Here is a 27,594-nt window from a genome sequence, read left to right as displayed (position 1 = left end):
CACCAGGACGAGTGGTCAGGACAATCATAGTGAAAGGGGCATTAATGCAGCAAAAATTTGAAAACTACAAGTGCAGATGCACAACATCAGTGAAGTTTCATAAAGTTTCGATAAAAACTGCAGGATGAGTTTTTGGACAAGATTCAGTGTATAACTGTAACTGAAAGGGACATAACTGCTATAACAGTAGGTTCATGGAAAACAAAAGCAGTCCCAAGTAAACTGCTTTAGTGTTGGATGAATATCGAGTACATCGACAATGTTTTGATGAAAACTGCATAAGTTGTTTGGACACAATCTTGACACAGGCAGGTGGACAAAGTGTATAATACCCCACCCCAACTTCATTTCTGTACATGATCTGACATTTCAGAACATGCAAATGTAATAATGATTTTTATGTTAAGAGCAACATAAGCTGTTTTTATATACTGTACATTTTTGTGAGATATTTGTTCGTGAAATCAGTAGCAAATTATAACAGTGAGCATTTACTCATAGACAGTTAAGTGATTTCTAACCGTGGGCCACGGACAGAACAAGCTGTATTTACCGTTACTGTGAAGACGATGGTGTCACTGCTGAGGGGCGGACTCACTCCATTCCCACATCTGTTAGGGTTCCAAACCACAACTGCACAACGGATCTGTAATATACATTTTTTTACTATAATTCCTCAATTCCAACTACATGTACTTAAAATTTGAAAAACTTCTCTCTATAAAATATAAAACCATCACCAAGTCACTTGGGGTCAAGAAAAAAACTTGAGTTATACCAAGTGTTCAGAATAACCAAGTAATATAGAATTTTTTCTGTCAGGACTGAATTTTATGTTAAGCAGATCTCGAGTCTTCAATTTATCATTGTTTGCGATAACAAAGTTCAACTGTACTTGGAATGACATTTTATAGCTGGTTATTTTAGTCTTCACAATTATAATTCCAAATGAAGAAATCAAATATAATCTGAAAAATTATTTCTGCAACATTTATCTCTGATATTGAGAGTTTTTAATTCAAATGTCCCTTTATGACTTAGGAAATAGTTTGGAAATGACCTGGTGAATTAGTGTAAACAAACAGTCTGTAGAGTAAAGTAATATGGGGTGGTCAAATGTCTCAGGAGTCACAACACACTTGTTTTCCACCTCGATGGCCGCGGTTTGATTCCCAAATCAGGCATGAAAAGGTAATGGGGTCATGTGACCGACCACGTGGGTTTTTCCAAGGAACTCGGGTTTCCTTCCACAGTAAGACACTTCACACTTCCAACCAACCCAACAACATTGATTAATATAAGTTTCTCAATTGTTGTAAAGTTTAAAAAGAAAACATGCATGTGTAATAAAGGCTATGAGGACACTATAGATGGTAAATCACACAGTTAACTTGACCTACCCCAGAGGTCAGTAGATCGGCAGTACTTGTCAAGTCTGTGGTCTGCAGAATGTCGTTGATGTCTCCAGATGTCAGATTTACAGTCTTAGTTAGCGAGTCCCCGACGTACCACCAGATGGCGTGCAGAGCTCCCTGTTCTGGTGATGCAGTGATGGTGCAGACGTAGGAGACTGTGGCCAAACTTGTAGCGATTGTGTGAGTGAGAACAGGTTTTGTAGTAATACTGGGATAACTGTCTTGTGTACCTGGTTATATAACATAAAAGTCAAAGTGTTAATTAATTTTTGGTAATATTACAACAACAAACTACTCTACACACTGCTCCACCATCCAAAGGATTAACTACTCCAGGTTAGGATACTCTACCATCCAAAGGATTAACTACTCCAGGTTAGGTTACTCTACCATCCAAAGGATTAACTACTCTAGGATAGGACACTCTACCATCCAAAGGATTAACTACTCCAGGTTAGGACACTCTACCATCCAAAGGATTAACTGCTCCAGGATAGGATACTCTACCATCCAAAGGATTAACTACTCCAGGATAGGATTATCTACCATCCAAAGGATTAACTACTCCAGGATAGGACACTCTACCATCCAAAGGATTAACTACTCCAGGTTAGGACACTCTACCATCCAAAGGATTAACTACTCTAGGATAGGACACTCTACCATCCAAAGGATTAACTACTCCAGGTTAGGATACTCTACCATCCAAAGGATTAACTACTCCAGGTTAGGATACTCTACCATCCAAAGGATTAACTACTCCAGGTTAGGATACTCTACCATCCAAAGGAATAACTACTCCAGGTTAGGATACTCTACCATCCAAAGGATTAACTACTCAAGGTTAGGATGATCTACCATCCAAAGGATTAACTACTCCAGGTTAGGATACTCTACCATCCAAAGGATTAACTACTCCAGGTTAGGATACTCTACCATCCAAAGGATTAACTACTCCAGGTTAGGATATTCTACCATCCAAAGGATTAACTACTCCAGGTTAGGGTGTTCTACCATCCAATGGATTAACTACTCAAGGTTAGGTTAATCTACCATCCAAAGGATTAACTACTCCAGGATAGGACACTCTACCATCCAAAGGATTAACTACTCCAGGTTAGGTTACTCTACCATCCAAATGATTAACTACTCCAGGATAGGATTATCTACCATCCAAAGGATTAACTACTCCAGGATAGGATTATCTACCATCCAAAGGACTAACTACTCCAGGTTAGGACACTCTACCATCCAAAGGATTAACTACTCCAGGATAGGTTACTCTACCATCCAAAGGATTAACTACTCCAGGTTAGGTTACTCTACCATCCAAAGGATTAACCTATCCAGGATAGTACCCAAAGGATTAACTACTCAGGTACCATCCAAAGGATTAACTACTCCAGGTTAGGACACTCTACCATCCAAAGGATTAACTACTCCATGTTAGGTTACTCTACCATCCAAAGGATTAACTACTCCAGGTTAGGTTACTCTACCATCCAAAGGATTAACTACTCCAGGATAGGATACTCTACCATCCAAAGGATTAACTACTCCAGGATAGGACACTCTACCATCCAAAGGATTAACTACTCCAGGATAGGATACTCTACCATCCAAAGGATTAACTACTCCAGGTTAGGATACTCTACCATCCAAAGGATTAACTACTCCAGGATAGGACACTCTACCATCCAAAGGATTAACTACTCCAGGATAGGTTACTCTACCATCCAAAGGATTAACTACTCCAGGTTAGGACACTCTACCATCCAAAGGATTAACTGCTCCAGGTTAGGATACTCTACCATCCAAAGGATTAACTACTCCAGGATAGGATACTCTACCATCCAAAGGATTAACTACTCCAGGATAAGATACTCTACCATCCAAAGGATTAACTACTCCAGGATAGGTTACTCTACCATCCAAAGGATTAACTGCTCCAGGTTAGGATACTCTACCATCCAAAGGATTAACTACTCCAGGATAGGACACTCTACCATCCAAAGGATTAACTACTCCAGGATAGGACACTCTACCATCCAAAGGATTAACTACTCCAGGTTAGGACACTCTACCATCCAAAGGATTAGCTACTCCAGGTTAGGATGATCTACCGTCCAAAGGATTAACTACTCCAGGATAGGACACTCTACCATCCAATGGATTAACTACTCCAGGATAAGATACTCTACCATCCAAAGGATTAACTACTCCAGGTTAGGATACTCTACCATCCAAAGGATTAACTACTCCAGGATAGGATACTCTACCATCCAAAGGATTAACTACTCCAGGATAGGATACTCTACCATCCAAAGGATTAACTACTCCAGGATAGGACACTCTACCATCCAAAGGATTAACTACTCCAGGATAGGACACTCTACCATCCAATGGATTAACTACTCCAGGATAGGATATTCTACCATCCAATGGATTAACTACTCCAGGATAGGATACTCTACCATCCAAAGGATTAACTACTCCAGGTTAGGTTACTCTACCATCCAAAGGATTAACTACTCCAGGTAAGGACACTCTAACATCCAAAGGATTAACTACTCCAGGTTAGGACACTCTACCATCCAAAGGATTAACTGCTCCAGGATAGGACACTCTACCATCCAAAGGATTAACTACTCTAGGTTAGGTTACTCTACCATCCAAAGGATTAACTACTCCAGGATAGGATACTCTACCATCCAAAGGATTAACTACTCTAGGATAGGATACTCTACCATCCAAAGGATTAACTACTCTAGGATAGGATACTCTACCACCCAAAGGATTAACTACTCCAGGTTTGGTTACTCTACCATTCAAAGGATTAACTACTCCAGGTTAGGTTACTCTACCATCCAAAGGATTAACTACTCCAGGATAGGACACTCTACCATCCAAAGGATTAACTACTCCAGGTTAGGATACTCTACCATCCAAAGGATTAACTACTCCAGGATAGGACACTCTACCATCCAAAGGATTAACTACTCCAGGATAGGATTATCTACCATCCAAAGGATTAACTACTCCAGGATAGGATTATCTACCATCCAAAGGATTAACTACTTAAGGATCGAATCTTCCTTCTCAGGACAGCTCCTTCTTACCCCTTCTCAGGATGTGTACAATATTAGACACTCTAAAACTCTACCACATTTCTTACAAAGACATGAAGAAAAGATTTTAGCGTTTTGTTATGAATTTAACTAAAATGATTTTAAAGCACTGACTGAATAGAAAAGACTTTATTTTGCAAATACCTGTTTGTCTATTTGATGTTTAGTGAGTCTTACCTGTACAGGCAGCTGTTGTGGTTGGTTGAGCAGTTGTCGTCGTGGTTGGTTGAGCAGTTGTCGTCGTGGTTGGTTGAGCAGTTGTCAGTTGAGCAGTTGTCGTTGTTGTTGGTTGAGCAGTTGTCGTCGTTGTTGGTTGACCAGTTGTCGGTTGACCAGTTATCGTTGTTGCTGGCTGAGCGGTTGATGTGGTTACAGGTGAAGTAGATGTCACTACTGTTTCCAAGAAACAATTAACATGTAGAGTTTACAATGATAAAAATATAAATACAAATGTACAACCTAAACCTGAATAAAACCAAGAGGTCCATGTGACCTGTATATATCTTATTTCCACATGTAGTCTAAGTCAAAACAAGAGCTTCTTTAACCTTGATTAAAACCTTTCTGGAGTTTGTATAGAAATCTTTCCTTCTATCACAGAATATGGAATATGTATAGTTCAAAGAATGTAGTGTGAATATATCTATAAACAAAATAAAAAATATATAGGAATAATAGAACAAATGAAAAAGAAGATTAGTAACATAATGTTTCAAAGCTTGTATCAGAACATATAATAATGAACAATGACTTGGGAACACTGTGTAATAATTTCAGTAAAGCAGCTTCTATGATTCCGATGAAAAGTTTACAACATGTTCAATCGTCTTTAATGCTGTTCAATCATTTACATATTTACTGAAATATGATTACAAATTGTAAATTTTTGGAAGATGTTGTTTGAATTGTTTTTGTTAATTATTCCCCGACTTCTGTGAACAAACGTGATAGCCTTTAGCTCAGCTTATAAAATATGATACTAAACATTGTGGGTATTTCGACCAGCATTATAAAATATGATACTAAGCATAGTGGGTATTTCGACCAGCATTATAAAATATGATACTAAGCATTGTGGGTATTTTGATGACATCTGGTCCCTATGACTTAGAAGCAAAATGCAACTAATGGAGACTGAATCCAGGTGGAACGGGATAATGTTTACGGACTGTGGCAGATTTAAAGGAAACAAAATTATAACTTAATACTGAATCCAGGTGGAACGGGATAATGTTTATGGACTGTGGCAGATTTAAAGGAAACAAAATTATAACTTAATAACACCTGGAAACAAAACTTGGACAGATTGGAAGGAAGACAGATCAACAGACTAACATACAAACTATTGGACAGATTGGAAGGAAGACAGATCAACAGACTAACATACAAAATATTGGAGGCACAAAGTATGAGGGGATCTAATGATGTTAGTGAGGTATTGTATTGTTTTAGGGCCAATCGACAGTTCAAGTCATTTAGGCCCAAACAATACCTACAATAGGATTACAAGGAAGTTTACAGAAACACAACAAACTCAAATTATTATGTTTTATAATAAAAATCTAAAAATCATTGATATCAAAAGATTGATCGTAAAACGCTTTGTATTTTATATGATACATTCTATTGCACATAAATAATCAAATAAAAGCAATGCAGAAATTGTATGGAATAAGCATTTCATAGACATAACATTAAAAAAGGTCTCATGAGTCTGTTTAGTGAGGTAATTAAATTTATTACATTTTTACCAGTGAAATATCAAAAATTATTCATTCTATAAAAGTGATATCACTTTTGCTGATTTGACCAATCAAATTAATGATTACAAAATACCAAAATAATTGACCAATCAGAAAGCCCGACATATACATGTATGTCAGCACCTGGACAGGGGGAACTACTGTTTTTGTTTACAAATTATCGCTGTAGGCCTAGTTAGCATACGGGGTAGCTTTTTGTTGATAAAAAATGTAATAAACAGAATATCTAACAGTGTATTCAGTAATACCAAATATATTTCACGAGTGTGGCTAATATTTTGATATTTTTCACTCGTGCTGCGCACTCGTGAAAAATATCAAAATATTAGCCCCACTCGTGAAATATATTTGGTATTACTGAAGACACAGTTAGATATCCTCTATGTATCAATTAAATACTAATATCGACTAACATTAGAGTCAAAGTATGAGTAAAATAAAATTAACACTATTATGATCAGATGGAGCTGTAACACTAAGAATGTAAATGAGTACGGTGTAACACAAAACAAGCTACTTTTTTGTGGTTAAGGCCTTAATGATGATTTTGTAGGTATAAACTTTTGGGTATATCATGGATATACAGTGGACCCGCGATAATCCGGACGCCGATAGTCCGGAAAACTCACAGTCCGGACGGAAATGCACGGGAACGGATTTCCGTAACGTTATTTGTACTCACCAGTCCGGAAATTCGGATTCCGATTCCGGAAGCCCATTTTGGGAACGGAACGTACTTTTCATTAGTAAATTTCCCTCAATAATCCGGACGATTTTTTCACCATGAGGAGAAAAAAAATGTCGGGGCAAGTCACCCGTGTCGACAGCTGTACAGACTTTCGCTTGACACTGTGCGTAGTCATAGCGACCGCTGCCAGGTCATAGCCCCGGGTGTTTACCTGTGTTACAATGTGTAGCTTTTGTTTTTATAACGGTACATTGCTTTTTCTCTACGACCTAAATGTTACAGAATTTATGCACAATCATACATTACGTGATACGATAATTAATTAATCTCAAATACATGTAATAAATTTATGATCGGTAATTAAACACGGATATCGGCTTTGTAACACCGTTACGTGAAACGACGACTCATTGAAAGATGCATGTTATTAATTACATACAAATTAACGTATTAAGCAGTGATCACAAGAACTGGGTTGATTACACACAAATTAGTCAAAAGTCGTCTGATACTTAACTAAGCGTCACATTGTTAAGTGAATACGGGTTTAATAATTATCGGACATCTTGGGTAGTTCTCGCTGGTGTCGCGTACTTTTAAATAGATAGCTTGGGGTTTCTGGTACGTAAAAATCATAAAAAAACCATGGACTGACGGTAAGTTGTAAAATCCGGGTATTTTATTTAAGGTATTTAACGTTTGTAATTTCTACTTGTTTGTGAACCTCCGGGACGTGACACATGTGTGTTGTTTGTAGGTTACATATGCCCGCTATAAATAAAACAACTTTCACTTTACATGTTCTTTTAAAAACATAGTTTATTTTTTACTTTCTACAAAACAAAACAAGAATCATATCAGAAACATAAGTATATTTATTGTTAAAAAGACGTGTTTATGAAACGTCCTGGATTGTATATAATCAAGGGAGATAACTCTTACACGACAATTTTTTTGACCTGGTACACGAAATTCGGCAGTCCGGAAAACTCGTAATCCGGACGGTTTGAACTGGGAACGAAGGTGTTCGGATTATCGAGGGTCCACTGTATCTAAACATTCTAGGGCCGATATCAAACTAACGATTTCAAAGAGGATCATCCAGGCACAAAGGGGAGAAAAAAAAGAGGAAAGAATAAAGCACTTAAATAAGCATTGTAAACAGAGTCACATCTCTCTATGGTGTACTGTTCCATTCAAAGTCATGTTTGGCTTACAATGCTAGTCATGTGACTACCACACTCGTATAATTCTATAAATAGCTTTGGCTTACAATGTTAGTCATGTGACTATCGACACCTGTATAATTCTATAAATAACTCACTTTGTCTGAACAATAGTTTACATAAATAAATTAACCATGTGACCAGTCTCACCTGTAATGTGCTACAAAAAAAACTTAAAACTTAAATAATTGTATTTCAAATTATTACTCAGAGACTATGTGTAAGTGTGAGTAAAGTTTGAGCCAATTATTACAGAGTAAAGTTTGAGCCAATTGATACAGAGTAAAGTTTGAACCAATTGATACAGAGAAACAAAAGATCTAAAGAGACAAGCAGTCACAAGATCTGCCAGCAGGTACAGAATTTCAAAAAATCAATCATATGCAATGAAACAGAGATACACTTTAAAAAGACATTACGCCAACACAAAAACGAAACTTTGAATGTATACAGCTGTAGCACAGGACTGACGGGTGTGCGGGGGAGTAGGCTGTTTATTATGTGACTATACAGGTTTAAGTTACCACTGCGGGTCCGCTCCGACGTGGTACCAGTGGTAGAAGTGAAGCTCGTCTCAGCTGTACTGCTGGGTAACGAGGAGGTCACCACTTCTCTAGTGGTGGTAGACAGTGATGAAGTGGTAGTATTACTGGGTAGTTGTGTGGAAGTGGTTTCCATAGCGATAGAAGTCATGGGTGCTGGAGTAGAAGTGGTTTTTGAAGTGGTAGTATTACTGGGTAGTTGTGTGGAAGTGGAAGTGGTTTCTGTAGAGATAGAAGTCATTGGTGCTGGAGTAGAAGTGGTTTTTGAAGTGGTAGTATTACTGGGTATTTGTGTGGAAGTGGAAGTGGTTTCCATAGAGATAGAAGTCATGGGTGCTTGAGTAGAAGTGGTTTTTGAAGTGGTAGTATTACTGGGTATTTGTGTGGAAGTGGTTTCCATAGAGATAGAAGTCATGGGTGCTTGAGTAGAAGTGGTTTTTGAAGTGGTAGTATTACTGGGTAGTTGTGTGGAAGTGGTAGTGGTTTCCATAGAGATAGAAGTAGTGGTTGTTATAGTAGTTTTTGAAGTGGTAGAGGGGTCTGATGTAGTAATATTAGGTGCTATAATAGAAGTGGTTTCTTCAGTGGTTAATGATTGTTCAGTGGTTATATTTATTGTATTTCCAGTGGTACCTTTTGTTGTGGTCGAGGTCGTAACCTCGGGAGTGGTAGAGGTCGAAGGTGGTTGGGTGGTCGTGGTCATAACCTGTTCAGTGGTAGTAGTTGAAGGCAGTTTTGTGGTCGAGGTCGTAACCTCGGGAGTGGTAGAGGTCGAAGGTGGTTGGGTGGTCGTGGTCATAACCTGTTCAGTGGTAGTAGTTGAGGCCATTTTTTTGGTTGAGGTCGTAACCTCGGGAGTGGTAGAGGTCGAAGGCCGTTGAGTGGTTGAGGTGGTAATCTTGGGAGTGGTAGAGGTCGAAGGCCGTTGAGTGGTCGAGGTCGTAACCTCGGGAGTTGAAGAGGTCAAAGGTGGTTGCGTGGTTGAGGTTGTAGGGGGCGCAGTTGTAGACGTAGAAAACTCTGAAGTAGTAGAAGCCGTAAGATTTTGAGTAGTTGATGTTGTACCTATTTCTGTTGTAGATGTGGCATTCTGTTCAGTTGTAGTCGTGGTAACTGGTCCAGTGGTAGTCGTGGTAACTGGTCCAGTGGTAGTCGTGGTAACTGGTTCAGTGGTAGTTGTGGTAACCAGCTCAGTGGTAGTGGTCATGGCCTCTGTTGTTGTCTCAATGTCCAGAACAGATGCAATTTCTTTACATGCTTCAGTGATTTCCCAACCTTCGATGACAATGTTGGCATACACACTGCTTGAAAAGCCAATATATAAGTTTGTAACTCGGGTGACACCAACAGTTCTGGTGATAAACTGCGTTGTCGAGGCAACAACTTCACCATCAAAGTACAATGCCAATCCAGTCTGTATACTCCAGGAAAATTCTATGTTGACAAATAGGTTGACCTGTAATTTTGAAGTGAAAACTGTCCATTCGGCTGTCACAGTAGAAACAGTCAAATATAGACGGCTGTGTCGATAATACATAGCTACACCATATCCATCGGGCTGATCTCCACCGAAGTTCAGGATGTACATATTTTCTGTGAAGGTTATGACCTTGAGATTGAAGCCCATGGTCAAACCAAGTCCACAAGTGGTGAGGTCGGTAATACATGTACCTATCTGACCACTAAGGTCAATATACTGACCAACTCCATCCAATTGTATTGCCTGACCACTAAGTCCAGTGACGAGTGTCGGACTCCCGATCAAATTGAAGCTAGCCGACGAGGTGACCAAAACGTTGATGTTTATAGATATGAATAAGAAGGATATCACTGTCACATCTTTGCCTGAAAAACAAAAGGAAACAAAATCATAAGCCCAGCAGAATATTCTGGCACAAGATAGGAGTTTGACTTTCTCTAGAATTTGAACCCTACTGTTATGAAATATGAGTATTTTTCAGGTATGTTTTTCAATTATCACTACATTTAAATCAATTGATATGCTAAAATAGGGCACTCAAAGTCATGTAAAAATTTCTGAAAACCTGCTAAAAATTGAATAAAATAACTAATGTAAAATAATAAACATGGATGATTTATTCCTACTGTAAATGTGGAAATTATGCTTAATATGAGGAGGCCATTTGACTGTAAAAATAAATCAATAAAAACCCCTACTAACATAGAAATTCCTTTAATTTCCACAACAGTTCACTGTATGTTTGAACAAAGTCAATATTCCTTAGCTGAAAGAATTCATAACTTTTAGGAAATTTAATGTAGAATATCCTTTCTGTCGCTAAAAATTGCCTCCTTGTTCTTCTCGAAATATTGGCAGAATACACTGATCATTGTTTTGAATATGAACCACCAATTGGAATTTGAACAGGAGAGTGACTTTAGTTTTGATCAGTGTGAAAAAGCAAACTCACGTGAAATGACAGACCAGGAATTGCTACTAAAAGTAGCATTACAAATTTCCAAAGGCAACGCTGGGTTGAAAAATCCATCACCATAGCAAGCATCTCCAATGAGGCATACATTTGTCTGGAATTGATTAACACAAACTTGAGTATTGTAAAAAGACCATAAATTAAAACAAGAAATTGCTGGAAAGGTTACAGAAGTCCAGACTAGCAGTCCTCACTTAGTACTGTCATCAGATTACCCTGGGTAAAGTTTGATACCTTGATACCTACAAAATATATTCTGGTTCCAAATTCATCTTTTCTTACTCAAACTTTTTTTTTTTTTGCATCACTGGATAAGTCCACAGCTCCCCTTCCCCTACAGATGCCACATTGTTATACCGTTATTTATGTAATTTAAATTAACTACCCAATCATTCCACTTTTAAGCAATTTTAATCACTTCTATGTTGACGCATGAATGATAAATTTGTTTTGGTTTAAATATAACGGAACAAAAATAGATTCCTCTTTGTAGTGCAGACATAAGATAACTCACCCTTTCTTGACATCCGTTCTCACTGCACTCATAGCAGATGGGGTTAAAGGTCACAAAGAGGACAGCAGTAGTGATGACAACACTTCCTCCAGCGTTGCTAACGGTGATATTGAATGATCCAGCATCAGGAAGGTCACAGATTACCTGTTCACTACTCACATAGGTGGCGATCACTGTCACGGTGTCGCCAACTGCCACATAGGTTGTTGTTGTTTTCTTAAAAAAGAGGTACAATCTCTATAGTAAATAATGAATAGTCAGTATCATTTATTCAAAATTCCCACATCTGTAAGAAAATAGTAAAATGTTGCTACCTCCAAGACCAAACAGTAAGCATGATCAAAAGAACAGCCTGTAGTCAAAAGAATAGCTTGTTGGCGAAAGAATAGCGTATAGTGTTACTAACCTCGACTCTCTGTAGTATACACACAAGGCCAGTGTTACTAACCTCGACTCTCTGTAGTATACACACAAGGCCAGTGTTACTAACCTCGACTCTCTGTAGTATACACAAGGCCAGTGTTACTAACCTCGACTCTCTGTAGTATACACACAAGGCCAGTGTTACTAACCTCGACTCTCTGTAGTATACACAAAAGGCGGCCAGTGTTACTAACCTTGACTCTCTGTAGTATACACACAAGGCCAGTGTTACTAACCTCGACTCTCTGTAGTATACACACAAGGCCAGTGTTACTAACCTCGACTCTCTGTAGTATACACACAAGGTCAGTGTTACTAACCTCGACTCTCTGTAGTATACACAAGGTCAGTGTTACTTACCTCGACTCTCTGTAGTATACACACAAGGTCAGTGTTACTAACCTCGACTCTCTGTAGTATACACACAAGGCCAGTGCCTTGTATAAATCCCTGTCCTGTGATGGTGACTTGTTTACAAGGGAAGCGTGTGATGTCACAGAAAGGTTCGGGGAGGAAGTCCACAGCTGGAACATCCTCCACAATGATGGAACAGTCATCCCCTGCAAAGCCGGAGTTACACTCGCACACCTCTACAAAATATAATTTAAACACATCAATAGTATACAACATCGATATAATCCAAACTAGAAATATGTTGATGTAATTTTAATGTCCTGCCTGCAGTTCTTTTTCATTTAAACACAATGACAGATTGATTTAATTAGTGTGTTATCATTACAGAAGAATAGCATATTGTACTGTTGAATCTGCTCAAGAGACCACCAATATTTTTCTTTATGTAAGCAACACCATGAGCTGCCAATAGAATATAGGGGGCCTAAAAATCTGGGGGCAAGTGTCGATCAATGTGGGACATTATGTATAGAGGGGGCCTAAGACGCTAAGGGCCAGCACCCATCAATATGGGACATATTATCTGTGCCCCATAAAACTTTGGGGGTAAGTGTCCATCAATTTGGGACATATTATCTGTGCCCCATAAAACTTCTGGGGTAAGCGTCCATCAATTTGGGAGATAATATCTGTGCCACATAAAACTTCGGGGGTAAGCGTCCATCAATTTGGGAGATAATATCTGTGCCACATAAAACTTCGGGGGTAAGCGTCCATCAATTTGGGACATATTATCTGTGCCCCATAAAACTTCGGGGGTAAACGTCCATCAATTTGGGAGATAATATCTGTGCCACATAAAACTTCGGGGGTAAGCGTCCATCAATATGGGACATATTATGTGTGCCCCATACAACTTCTGGGGTAAGCGTCCATCAATTTGGGACATATTATCTGTGCCCCATAAACCTTCGGCGGTAAGCGTCCATCAATTTGGGACATATTATCTGTGCCCCATAAAACTTTGAGGGTAAGCGTCCATCAATTTGGGACATATTATCTGTACCCCATAAAACTTCGGGGGTAAGCGTCCATCAATTTGGGACATATTATCTGTGCCCCATAAAACTTCGAGGGTAAGTGTCCATCAATTTGGGACATATTATCTGTGCCCCATACAACTTCTGGGGTAAGCGTCCATCAATTTGTGACATAGTATCTGTGCCCCATACAACTTCTGGGGTAAGTTTCCTGAATGGGAGCTAACAAAATAATACTTACGCTCCGAACAGTTTCCGTTACCACTACAAAGACCGGGACACAGACCGTCTATTACTAATGGGTCCGGACCTGGGATTCCTCCCACTATGATCCACAGTTCAACATTAACTTCCATCTGTATGGTACACAGCTGTAGAATGGATGACAGTGCTTCTTGTGCCCAGTCTCTGTCATCCATAATCTATTAATAAACACAAAGTCAGCTTTAAATGTCATTGAGGTCACTGATGATTTATACAGTAATTAATCTCAGAATTAAATTTAATCATGTTTTACGATAAGAGTCAATATGTGGTGATATGTGTGATGATCGAATCAAAGTCTGCATTATAACTGTATATCAAACACGAAATCCTGATAGATAACTAAGGAACCATTTTGTAATGACCAAGGAACCATTTAATTATCACTTGATGCAGAAATTAAAATAAAGGAAATTAGATTTCTACTTTTTTAAGATAGCAAAATCTCATGTGGCCTTTAAATTAGCCATCATAGACAAAATCAGAAAATTAAGTGATTTTCCACAACCATTCTTTCTAAGGAGACACAAATATGGCTTTAAATATGCTGTAATAAGCAAGATAACTTTTCTATATATGTTGCAGAAATGTCAGTCAAGAAAATACTGCCACATTTTATGGGTATCACCTTGTTTGTTTGTTTGTTTTACAAAGCAGGACCAAAACATTAACTGTAACCACAAGGCATCAGACTACATGTAATACTGAGTAGTATATGCGGTAGGCATCAGACTACATGTAATACTGAGTAGTATATGCTGTATGGTATTGTTAGTATAACTTCTGCCAAACTTTCAAAATCTCTATCTGTGTGTGAGAATATGTCACAACCATTATGTGTAGTCAAGGGAGATAACCTTAGCTATATGTGTACGCTAGGTGGCGTGCTAACACGCCACCTTATAATCAGTTCTTGCTTAGCGATTTCTTTTATTAATAATTATTCATGCTTATAATTGCATGTACATGTACTTATATTGTATGTTTAGTGGATGTGTACTAAGTTGTGAACATAGGCAATGTGAATTTCAATAAATATTTGTATTTTTGAAATTATGCGTTGGGTTATCTCCCATTGACGTAGGTTTACAAAAACAATATTTTACCTGGAGATCAACTACACAGGAGTCGAGGGACATAGCGAATCCAATGTCTGGGACGTTCCTACAGTTCTGGAAGGCTACCGTACCCTCTATGTAGGTCTTGCAGCTCTGTATGGCATCATCCTCGGTCAGACCGTTTGGAGTCGGCCATGTGTAATCCTGAAGTAAAAAATCAGTTTAACTACATGTCACTGTAAAACAGTAAATTACACTGAAAATTTCAAAACATTGTGACTATTTTTTACAAGAACCAAATATAGTATGATTTGTTTAAAGTCTTTGATAGCTCCCTATTTTGTCCCTCAAGCAAAGCTGGCTTTGTATTTGTACTTAAAATAACATCAGATTGATGTTCATCATATCATTTTGGTAATCATAACCGTGAAGTTTTGTTATCTTACCGGTGAGATGTAGGTCACATTGAACTCAAACTGTATTGGAGGCTCTGTGGAGAAACATTTGGTAGGTGGGCTGGCTTCCTCCATAAACACTGATGTCATGTCCACACCTGTCAATCACAATAACAAAGGTTTATCATTTAAATGTACTTTATTGTTAAAGCTGTGTCCAAATGGATGTTTTTTTTCTCCATATATATCAGTGATCATTTGTAATCTTTCCCAATGAGTACCTGAATGTGTCTTCCACAAAGTCCACAAAGTGACCTTTTAACATAGTCCACAAAGTGACCTTTTAACACAGTCCACAAAGTGACCTTTTAACACAGTCCACAAAGTGACCTTTTAACATAGTCCACAAAGTGACCTTTTAACATAGTCCACAAAGTGACCTTTTAACAGTCCACAAAGTGACATTTTAACATAGTCCACAAAGTGACCTTTTAACAGTCCACAAAGTGACCTTTTAACAGTCCACAAAGTGACCTTTTAACACAGTCCACAAAGTGACCTTTTAACAGTCCACAAAGTGACCTTTTAACACAGTCCACAAAGTGACCTTTTAACAGTCCACAAAGTGACCTTTTAACACAGTCCACAAAGTGACCTTTTAACACAGTCCACAAAGTGACCTTTTACCACAGTCCACAAAGTGACATTTTAACACAGTCCACAAAGTGACCTTTTAACAGTCCACAAAGTGACCTTTTAACACAGTCCACAAAGTGACCTTTTAACACAGTCCACAAAGTGAATTAACATAGTCCACAAAGTGACCTTTTAACACAGTCCACAAAGTGACCTTTTAACAGTCCACAAAGTGACCTTTTAACACAGTCCACAAAGTGACCTTTTAACACAGTCCACAAAGTGACCTTTTACCACAGTCCACAAAGTGACCTTTTAACACAGTCCACAAAGTGACCTTTTAACACAGTCCACAAAGTGAATTAACATAGTCCACAAAGTGACCTTTTACCACAGTCCACAAAGTGACCTTTTAACAGTCCACAAAGTGACCTTTTAACACAGTCCACAAAGTGACCTTTTAACAGTCCACAAAGTGACATTTTAACAGTCCACAAAGTGACATTTTAAAAGTCCACAAAGTGACATTTTAACAGTCCACAAAGTGACCTTTAAACACGGGCAATCTCTCCACATACCCTGTAAGTGTTGGCTCTTATTGCCCAGTGTGACTGTATATATTTATTTACCTGGACAAGGTGATTGCTTACTGTATTTAACCTTCCCATCCCACAATCTGTTCAGTTCAGTCACAGATATACCAATACAAGAATTTCACGTAAGTGGATGTGTGGCCTGCACAGAAAGTTGGGTGATTACAAGAGTTATCGTACTGAACAAATTTTCTGTTTTAAGCAACAGTGACCTTGACCTTTGACAATCAGACCTGCAAAGCAATCATAAGCAAGCACTTTTAGTAAGGAATATCTGCATGATGTTTGAGTTTGAACTGCAAAGAGAGAGTGAGTTATTGCATGGACACCTCTGTGTGGACGTCGCTGCCGACATAGTGATACAGTGGTACATACATGCTTTTTGCAGGCACCATCCTGTAATAATCTCATGACATACACTGCGTCAGAGATAACATATTAGACCTCTGAACATATGACTCTTTTGTATGTATCATTTACCGTATCGAGACTGTTTCTTTTTTCTTTTCTTTTCATCTACAAGGTTCTCCAAGGACAAAGGTTGGTTACATGATAAAAGGTCAAGGTTGTTAGTACAGGTCATTCCATTCTTGTCACAATCACAGTATGTTTCCATGGTAACCGGTGGTGGCACATCCTCTGGACAGATTCCATTGTATAGACTTTCTATACCCATCTCTGTCACCCTGTAAACACAAGTAACATCAGTCCTCTGTACCTTAAGACTACTGGATAAATAAACAGTTTGTACATGTACGATGATTGTTGATGTGTGATCTAATGATCATAACTGCCAACCCCATATAGCAGACGGATCTTGGTGCCCACCACTGAATGATCTTTATTGGTTATATGTCAGACCGTTCTTCTCTCTACTTTTCATTTGTTTCTTCCCCCCCCCCCCCCCCCCCACCCCCCCCTTAATAATCTGATAACACAAACAAGTTGAACCTACATGTTAAGTCTGAGGAATATCTGTCCAATACTCTTCAAGAAATAGCAATAACAAACTCCAATTCACAAAATCCAAGATGGCTACCAATTGGCCATTTTGTTTTTCTGATCAAAAATCTAAATTGAGTTGGTACAAATAGGGACCAAGGGAAACCTATCTTTCCAGTACTTTTCAATAAATATTGATTGCAAGGATTGTTTACGGACAGACAGATGCAGGGCAATTTCAATAGCCCACCATCTGATCTGAAGGGTTTGTCTGCACTCAAAGAGACTTAAGAAATGCCTTTAATGTGTGATAAAGTCAAATGAAGAAGGGAGTTGTCTTAATTATTTAGATAAGTATGGTGGTTACTTATATAATTACAATCATGACATATTTTTCTCACAAATATTACAAATTTCAATTAATGTTTAAAATCTTTAGATTTATGAATTATCATCTTTACAGTATATCTGTCAACTTTATGTAATAAGTCACTCTATTGGTCATAAGTTATTTGTGTACAACCTATATGGACATAATACATAATTAGAGAGGATTGGGGGGATGGAGACAGACAACGGCTCAGGAGGTAGAGAATTGTAGCAATCAAGGCAAATCTGCCATAGATACGGGTGTATATACAAGTTCTCTGGTAACCCTATAGCCGGGACATGTAAATAACGCCGTAGATACGGGGTAAACACAAGGTCTCTGGTAACCCTATAGCCCGAACATGTAAATAACGCCGTAGATACGGGTGTTTACACAAGGTCTCTGGTAACCCTATAGCCGGGACATGTAAATAATGCCGTAGATACGGGTGTTTACACAAGGTCTTTGGTAACCCTATAGCCGGGACATGTAAATAATGCCGTAGATACGGGTGTTTACACAAGGTCTTTGGTAACCCTATAGCCGGGACATGTAAATAACACTCTCCAGTAAATCGGACCATTGAATAATTTCCTTGTTGGGCACACCATTTTTTTAAAGCATATATTTTGTATCATAGCAAATGTAGACACCTTACCTCCAGCTTTTAGAGAATTCCTTTGGACGTTTTTCTGTTCCGAAATACTCTGTCCCATCAGGATGTATAAGATCGTTGCCGGGGTCGTCATCAAAGTTTCCACATAGACCTGACAACAACAAAGCAATGGTTTTATTTAAACATCAATCAATACACTCACAGTATATACAATCTATGTTACCTCCAACTCTAACTTAGAACTCAAAGACCCTGCTTAACTTAAGTTCCAACAAAAGTCTGTTTATAGAATATACAGAGTTATAGGAATACTCAGGATATCTTAAGGTTTTCTTCTCTCGACCCCAACTGATTACAAGATGTTTGACTGTATATTACATCAGAACTAACGAGGTTTGACAGTATATTACATCAGAACTAACGAGGTTTGACTGTATATTACATCAGAACTAACGAGGTTGGACTGTATATTACATCAGAACTAACGAGGTTGGACTGTATATTACATCAGAACTAACGAGGTTTGACTGTATATTACATCAGAACTAACGAGGTTTGACTGTATATTACATCAGAACTAACGAGGTTGGACTGTATATTACATCAGAACTAACGAGGTTTGACTGTATATTACATCAGAACTAACGAGGTTGGACTGTATATTACATCAGAACTAACGAGGTTGGACTGTATATTACATCAGAACTAACGAGGTTTGACAGTATATTACATCAGAACTAACGAGGTTTGACTGTATATTACATCAGAACTAACGAGGTTTGACTGTATATTATATCAGAACTAACGAGGTTTGACTGTATATTATATCAGAACTAACGAGGTTTGACAGTATATTATATCAGAACTAACAACGTTTGACTGTATATTATATCAGAACTAACAACGTTTGACTATATTACATCAGAACTAACAACGTTTGACTGTATATTATATCAGAACTAACGAGGTTGGACTGTATATTACATCAGAACTAACAACGTTTGACTATATTACATCAGAACTAACAACGTTTGACTGTATATTATATCAGAACTAACAACGTTTGACTGTATATTACATCAGAACTAACAACGTTTGACTATATTACATCAGAACTAACAACGTTTGACTGTATATTACATCAGAACTAACAACGTTTGACTGTATATTACATCAGAACTAACAACGTTTGACTGTATATTACATCAGAACTAACAACGTTTGACTGTATATTACATCAGAACTAACAACGTTTGACAGTATATTATATCAGAACTAACAACGTTTGACTGTATATTATATCAGAACTAACAACGTTTGACTGTATATTACATCAGAACTAACAACGTTTGACTGTATATTATATCAGAACTAACAACGTTTGACTGTATATTATATCAGAACTAACAACGTTTGACTGTATATTATATCAGAACTAATGAGGTAATAGGTATGCAGTCAAGAAGATTTCAAAAATGACATGGAGAAAAAACAAAAAACAAAAACTAAACTTTATGCGATACACATGTTTCCTTTCAGATGTTAATTATAAAACGACATATATTAAGATCTGTGTAACCAAACGTATTCTGTCCCCTGAGCTGTTCAGTCATGTCCTACTGTACAATACTTATAATGTAAAAAATGTATTACAACCAAAAACCAAAGAAACATTGACTAAAAGTCTTGGTATTTAACCATATCCACTTCACATTCAGTTTTACCTTCAGCGTTGCCAAAGTCGATTGCGGCAGCCTTGTAAAATATGTTGATGTATTCCTTCTTTTTACCAGCGATCATCACAGTGACATAACCACCTGTTGGTAACACCACCTGTAGAGATAAGTTAAAGCAATGTAACGCAGTTCCTCACAATTATAGTTCTAAAGAAGATACTTAGTATAAAAAAAGTGTTAACCACAACTCTATCAGACAGAAATTTCTAAGATTTTAAAGTACAAGGACATACACAAACCTTGTATAGTGTACAAATTGAGACCAAACCTTGTTAAGTTTACAAATCCAGACAAACCTTGTATAGTGTACAAATGGAGACAAACATTGTTAAGTTTACAAATCCAGACAAACCTTGTATAGTGTACAAATCCAGACAAACATTGTTAAGTTTACAAATCCAGACAAACCTTGTATAGTGTACAAATCCAGACAAACATTGTTAAGTTTACAAATCCAGACAAACCTTGTATAGTGTACAAATCGAGACAAACATTGTTAAGTTTACAAATCCAGACAAACCTTGTATAGTGTACAAATCGAGACAAACATTGTTAAGTTTACAAATCCAGACAAACCTTGTATAGTGTACAAATCCAGACAAACCTTGTATAGTGTACAAATCCAGACAAACCTTGTATAGTGTACAAATCCAGACAAACATTGTTAAGTTTACAAATCCAGACAAACATTGTATAGTGTACAAATCCAGACAAACATTGTTAAGTGTACAAATCCAGACAAACCTTGTATAGTGTACAAATCCAGACAAACATTGTTAAGTGTACAAATCCAGACAAACCTTGTATAGTGTACAAATCGAGACAAACATTGTTAAGTTTACAAATCCAGACAAACCTTGTATAGTGTACAAATCCAGACAAACCTTGTATAGTGTACAAATCCAGACAAACCTTGTATAGTGTACAAATCCAGACAAACCTTGTATAGTGTACAAATCCAGACAAACATTGTTAAGTTTACAAATCCAGACAAACATTGTATAGTGTACAAATCCAGACAAACATTGTTAAGTGTACAAATCCAGACAAACCTTGTATAGTGTACAAATCCAGACAAACATTGTTAAGTTTACAAATCCAGACAAACCTTGTATAGTGTACAAATCCAGACAAACCTTGTATAGTGTACAAATCCAGACAAACCTTGTATAGTGTACAAATCCAGACAAACCTTGTTAAGTGTACAAATCCAGACAAACATTGTTAAGTGTACAAATCCAGACAAACCTTGTATAGTGTACAAATCGAGACAAACATTGTTAAGTGTACAAATCCAGACAAACCTTGTATAGTGTACAAATCGAGACAAACATTGTTAAGTTTACAAATCCAGACAAACCTTGTATGTCTTGCCGTTGTTAAAACTGATAATGTAGGTTCCTTCAGTCAGGACACCGTTGACGTATATACGTGGAATCAGAGGTGTCTTTTTACCCTTAGCGGAGGTACCACACCGATTAAACACAATGACATCATCACCCGATCGTATGGCTGCAGCACAATTACATGAGGCACGCTTGTTACAACTGCGGTAAAATCCTCTCACCTAAATAAAAAAAAAAAAAAATGAATAAATATTTAGAAATTAGTATAGAGGAATATTTGAACATATTTCTTTTCATGCAAGGTCAATCTAGAAATAATGTATTTTGAGAATTCCATAGAGAATTTTAATCCATGACAAGTCATTTGATGGGTAATAGATTGCGACAATAACATATTCCACAACTCCCACTTTGATATCAATGGAGTCAACACAAGGTCAGTTACCATGCAGGTAAGCAATAAATGTAGGTCAACCTGACCTAGTTTTTGCAGTATACGTGATTGTGAATTAAACAATTGCAATCAATTATTGTGAAGATCAGCGGCAGCAGGAATCACACTATGCATTCATTTTTTATGTATGTATAAGCATGTCATTTTGAAATTGTATGTCACATAATTATAATATCACTCCCAGACCTTTAATGGATGTATAAACCAAATTAGAAGGGTGTGAGCTTACAAGCTTTCCAAAAACTTACCCAAAAATCTTTAAAGTGGATTTTGATGCCAAAATGTTAAGTCAACAAAATGGTAAAATGGGAATGAATCAAAAATATTTTCTGCATGATTTTGCAATAGCATCAGTCCTAGACCTCTAATGAACGTATAAACCAAATTAGATGGTTGTGAGGTATATACTTTTGGACTTACAAGCCTCAAAAACTTTAAAGTGGGTGGGCCACCAATGCGGATGCCAGGGGTACAGCATTATAGCTCATGATTATTAGTAACTAGTGAGCTAAAAATCAACTTAGGTCACTCGGGGCCTGGTCGTCTATGCAGACAAACCAATTACCTATTTTTGATTTAACATATCAGGCATAATCCTTGACAGACCTACAGATATTATACAGGCCTTTAAAGTATTCTTCAAGGTTCATCAAAAAGCAACATAAAATCACTAGGTCTGTTTTTATTTCAAACAGAACAACTTCAGGGACAACTGCTCTAACAGTTTGTATTGTGATAAATGAAAACGGCTTACTGTATAACAGAGATTGAACATAAAGGTGGAGTGTTATAGATGGGGGAGTAAAACACCCCTCGACATAGGTCTGAAGGACTTACCTCATATGGTAGGGTCTTGTGTCGGTATAACACAAATTCGCCCTCAAGGAAATTGTCATATGTTCTGAAAAAAGATTACAATTAATAATTGAAAACCTTTTTTTTTCTTTATTTTATCATCATTTCTTAAAATACCACAAGAAAAAATTAAATAGACAACAATAACTTATTGTGATTATGTTACATGAACCTATTTTCAAATGGTCTTATTTACACACTGCAATTTTAGAGTTAAATCCTAATGCAAAAAAAAAAAGATTTGTAAAAATGGGTCAGAAACAAGCTTACCTCTTATCAAATGTAGTGATGTGTGGGTCATTTACAGATCTACATGTTGCAGTACGATCCTGATCAATTACTTCCACCTGTAAAATAATCAGATACATTTCTTACAAATTCTATTTTTATCATTAACAATGAGTTATTTTCCACAATATCAACCTCATAGCAATCTGAAAGTGATGGTAGGGGAATTCAAAGTTGAAGATGAACATAAAACACAACAGTACAAGTTCAAAATATATACAATCAAGTTTGAACACAATTATCAATTTCAGTTTACTAAGACCTTATTTCTAATAATATTGTCAATAGACATGACAACAAAGGGAGACTACTCACTGATATTGACAGTGAAGTTAGTTCTGTAACATTTGTACCATCCCACAACATCGGCATCAGGAGGACAGTCTGTTCTTGGTCCTTGTCCTTGAGGCCGTCAAGTGTAGCTCTGACCTTGATGCAGACCTCAGACATCCAGTTCTTATCTGTTATGTGGACAGAACAACTGTCATTGCCACCGACTTGGAACATGGCCTGAGGAAGTTGAAGTCCAGAGGGACAGTAATTGACCATTGCCTTCGAGAAATTATGGGATATCTGTATGCTACAGTTGGTGTCCACATCACTACAGAACATCCTGGGAGGAAGTAGAGATCTGACCGACACACACTTAGAGACTCCTCCTTCATACACCTTCAGGGGTTTGTCATCCACCTAAAAATAGTCAATATCACAATAGTCAACAATGACATCAAAACAATACCATCACAACCATGACATCATAACAAAAATATTATAACATTAATATCACAACAAGCGTTACAATCCTCATCAAAGATTGACCTAACTTACCTGTACAGAGCTAAATCCTCATCAAAGATTGACCTAACTTACCTGTACAGAGGTCACCAAGGAATCGCTCCACCTCTCCGGCCCTGTAGTGTTGTTACAATCCTCATCAAAGATTGACCTAACTTACCTGTACAGAGGTCACCAAGGAATCGCTCCACATCTCTGGCCCTGTAGTGTTGTTACAATCCTCATCAAAGATTGACCTAACTTACCTGTACAGAAGTAAATCCTTATCAAAGATTGACCTAACTTACCTGTACAGAGGTCATCAAGGAATCGCTCCACCTCTCCGGCCCTGTAGTGTTGTTACAATCCTCATCAAAGATTGACCTAACTTACCTGTACAGAGGTCATCAAGGAATCGCTCCACCTCTCCGGCCCTGTAGTGTCATTACAATCCTCATCAAAGATTGACCTAACTTACCTGTACAGAGGTCATCAAGGAATCGCTCCACCTCTCCGGCCCTGTAGTGTCATTACAATCCTCATCAAAGATTGACCTAACTTACCTGTACAGAGGTCATCAAGGAATCGCTCCACCTCTCCGGCCCTGAAGTGCTGTTACAATCCTCATCAAAGATTGACCTAACTTACCTGTACAGAGGTCATCAAGGAATCGCTCCACCTCTCCGGTCCTGTAGTGTTGTTACAATCCTCATCAAAGATTGACCTAACTTACCTGTACAGAGGTCATCAAGGAATCGCTCCACCTCTCCGGCCCTGTAGTGTCATTACAATCCTCATCAAAGATTGACCTAACTTACCTGTACAGAGGTCATCAAGGAATCGCTCCACCTCTCCGGCCCTGAAGTGCCGTTACAATCCTCATCAAAGATTGACCTAACTTACCTGTACAGAGGTCATCAAGGAATCGCTCCACCTCTCCGGCCCTGTAGTGTTGTTACAATCCTCATCAAAGATTGACCTAACTTACCTGTACAGAGGTCACCAAGGAATCGCTCCGCCTCTCCGCCCCGGTAGTGCCATTACAATCCTTAGCAAAGCAGGCCATCACCCCACACATTATCTATAAAGTAATATAATGAAACATTAAACAAAGCCATCTAAGTAAAAGAGACCATATATGATATACAGACATGTATGACCCCACTCTCTTTGACAAAAACATTACTAAACACAAATTTAGCCCTGTCCAAATTTTTGAGAAAAAAAAATCCAATATGATTGCACAGCCTCAAGGTTTTAACACAAACAAGTGTGTGTTCTGATTCATGAATATCAAGATAGATGTTTCGTTTATAAGATAACACATCTCACAAATGTGACCTTGAAAAGTAGACCAAGGTCCTTCCATCCCAGCATGCAACTGGCATAATACCAATTAAGACCTGGCTCTCTTGATTATTGAGAAGTTGTTTTAAAGATTTTAACACCTTTGACCCCATGACCTTGAAAGTAGGTCAGTGTGATTCATTTCATCAAGCCATTCATCCTAGAATGATTATGGCCCAAAATCATGACCTTAAGTCGTGTGCATTGTTAACGAAGACGATGCACAACAACAGAGAAAAGGTGATTGCAACAGGTCCCTTGAGATTTCGCAAGGTAACTTAAAACTTCAAAATATTAGTATCATATATCTATAAATGAATGTATGCCAAACACTCATCTCCAGCAAATTTGTAAGATGGAAAGATGGATGGCAAAAGGTTAATGACATCATATCTCTCACCACTTCATGAAAGGGACAATGGAGAATTATTTGGAAGATTCTAGAATACCTTGCTGCCATAGATAACTCGTCCCAGTGTTTCCTCGGTCAATCTGCTGGAGAATGTGACGTTGTCAAGGTCATATGTGGCCACAGTTCTATTTTCATTGTACCAAACAACCTTGTACAGGTATGATTGAGTTGTCACGGTGATAGGCTTGAAGGTACACATCAGAGACACACTGCCATTTACGACCTCCACATCAATTTCAGGCTCCTCATCAAATGTTGGCAGAGCTATAAATGTCACAGTTCAAAGTTAACATTAATTGTGTTTGTAAAGTTTTATAAAAATAAAATTAAAAATACTCAAAACACTTTATACATGTCCTAATAATCCTATTTGAATGCATCCTTAACAAACTCATTATAAAATAGGAAGCTTCACTGGTAACTAGAATGATATGAACATAAAGCTAGCGGTATCTTTGTGTCAACCATTACAAAACTTATCTACATTTCTCATCCTTTCTCTTTGACACGGTTGAAGTTTGAAGACATTTTTTCACTGTCGCGTTTGGAAGTTTTTGATATTTGACCAGAACACCGCCAAAAAAAGATATTTTTCTATGAAATCTGGTCATATTTGTAGTAGGAACATTCCTTAACCTACAGAATTTAAAGTTTCTTTACACATTTTTTGCTCTCTTACTCCTAATTATACTTTTCTATCGACAAACATATGTGAAAGGTTAAAGTTAAAGAACATTTATTTAACAAGAATCAAGCAACCATCTTTTTCTCCTGAATATGTACATATCTCTTATCGAAGACTCAAAATCAATGGGATGAAGTAAATTTATTTGAAAAACATTATCTAATATTTTACGACCTTCATGACATACAGAACTTACCGTAGGTGATGTCAAGTTGCTGTATGATATCCAAGGAAGCGGTAACAACGGAGAATCTATCGAGCACCATGTTACAGAAACCTCCCGTCAAAGACTGTCCGAAGTAAAAATTGGTACTCAAGGTTAAACTTGTTGTACTTCTATCAACGTAGCTTGTTGTCTTGGCAACTCTGTTGTTGTCTAAATATAGCTTAAGTCCAGTCTGTAGACTCCATGAGAACTGGACAAGATAGTATCGCTCAATCTTAAATTTGTTAGTATACACGGTCCACTCCCTTGTCTGAGTAGTGACCCTACAGTACAGCCGATTCCCAGTGAACCACATGGCATATCCATACTTATCTACGTCATCTCCACCGTTGCTCAATACATAGACCTTGGACTCAGTCACAGATCGTATTTCCAGTCCAAAGGAGAAAGTCACACCAAGGTTGCATCGTTCTATGTTTCCTAGGCAACCGGTGGTGTAGTCACCAATATCAAAAGCCTGGTCGATACCGTTTAGATGAACTGCAAAGCCTCCAAGTGACCCGTAGACCAGCTGAGGCGTACCAATCAGATTGAACTGATATTTCCCAGCATATAAGATGGATGACACAATCCTCAGAAACAGGAAGTAATGAACAGTCACGGTATCAGCTGAAAGACGGAATGTTCGTTTTAATTTCAATATTCAAGTCTGCTTTCCAGAAAAGCAAATTTGAAATATTTAAATGGAATATTGCTATTAATAAACTGCCAGACTTTCCAAAGAGCAAACATGGACAGGTTTGAAGTTAATACAAATTAAATCCCATTGTCGTAACTTATGTTAAAGTAGAGAGTATAAGCACCTTACAAGCTCAGACTAGTGGGAATTTTTCTTTAGCCTAGTGGTAGGTGAAATTGAGAGGTTGCTAGCTCGAGTCCCAGCAAGGGCAGGATATTTTTCATTACTCCTTCCTATTACAAGGTATTTTTCATTACTCCTTCCTATTACATGGTATTTTTCATTACTCCTCTCTATTACAGGGTATTTTTCATTACTCCTCTCTATTAAAGGGTATTTTTCATTACTCCTTCCTATTATAGGGTATTTTTT

General features: G+C 37.7%; 1 protein-coding gene across 1 annotated transcript in view; it reads right to left on the bottom strand.

Annotated features, from left to right (window-relative positions):
• LOC117339040 overlaps positions 1 to 27,594 on the bottom strand; it is a 107,468-nt gene that overhangs the window by 15,823 nt on the left and 64,051 nt on the right. Inside the window, exons 54-73 of the mRNA XM_033900404.1 lie at positions 26,514 to 27,152; positions 25,670 to 25,896; positions 24,862 to 24,954; positions 23,415 to 23,789; positions 23,082 to 23,158; positions 22,794 to 22,857; positions 21,517 to 21,723; positions 20,145 to 20,253; positions 18,463 to 18,571; positions 16,973 to 17,178; positions 15,315 to 15,421; positions 14,917 to 15,072; positions 13,788 to 13,968; positions 12,555 to 12,742; positions 11,730 to 11,945; positions 11,195 to 11,309; positions 9,396 to 10,607; positions 4,721 to 4,936; positions 1,401 to 1,645; positions 554 to 646 (exon numbers count right to left, since the gene is read on the bottom strand). Of these exons, the coding sequence (XP_033756295.1) occupies positions 554 to 646; positions 1,401 to 1,645; positions 4,721 to 4,936; positions 9,396 to 10,607; positions 11,195 to 11,309; positions 11,730 to 11,945; positions 12,555 to 12,742; positions 13,788 to 13,968; positions 14,917 to 15,072; positions 15,315 to 15,421; positions 16,973 to 17,178; positions 18,463 to 18,571; positions 20,145 to 20,253; positions 21,517 to 21,723; positions 22,794 to 22,857; positions 23,082 to 23,158; positions 23,415 to 23,789; positions 24,862 to 24,954; positions 25,670 to 25,896; positions 26,514 to 27,152 (4,835 nt within the window). The remainder of the gene's footprint in view (positions 1 to 553; positions 647 to 1,400; positions 1,646 to 4,720; positions 4,937 to 9,395; positions 10,608 to 11,194; positions 11,310 to 11,729; positions 11,946 to 12,554; positions 12,743 to 13,787; positions 13,969 to 14,916; positions 15,073 to 15,314; positions 15,422 to 16,972; positions 17,179 to 18,462; positions 18,572 to 20,144; positions 20,254 to 21,516; positions 21,724 to 22,793; positions 22,858 to 23,081; positions 23,159 to 23,414; positions 23,790 to 24,861; positions 24,955 to 25,669; positions 25,897 to 26,513; positions 27,153 to 27,594) is intronic.

The sequence above is a fragment of the Pecten maximus genome, chromosome 12 (genome assembly GCF_902652985.1).
Source record: "Pecten maximus chromosome 12, xPecMax1.1, whole genome shotgun sequence".
Classification (NCBI taxonomy): Eukaryota; Metazoa; Mollusca; class Bivalvia; order Pectinida; family Pectinidae; genus Pecten; species Pecten maximus.
Note: the sequence above shows the minus strand (reverse complement) of the source record. Positions and strands in the feature narration are given on the sequence as shown.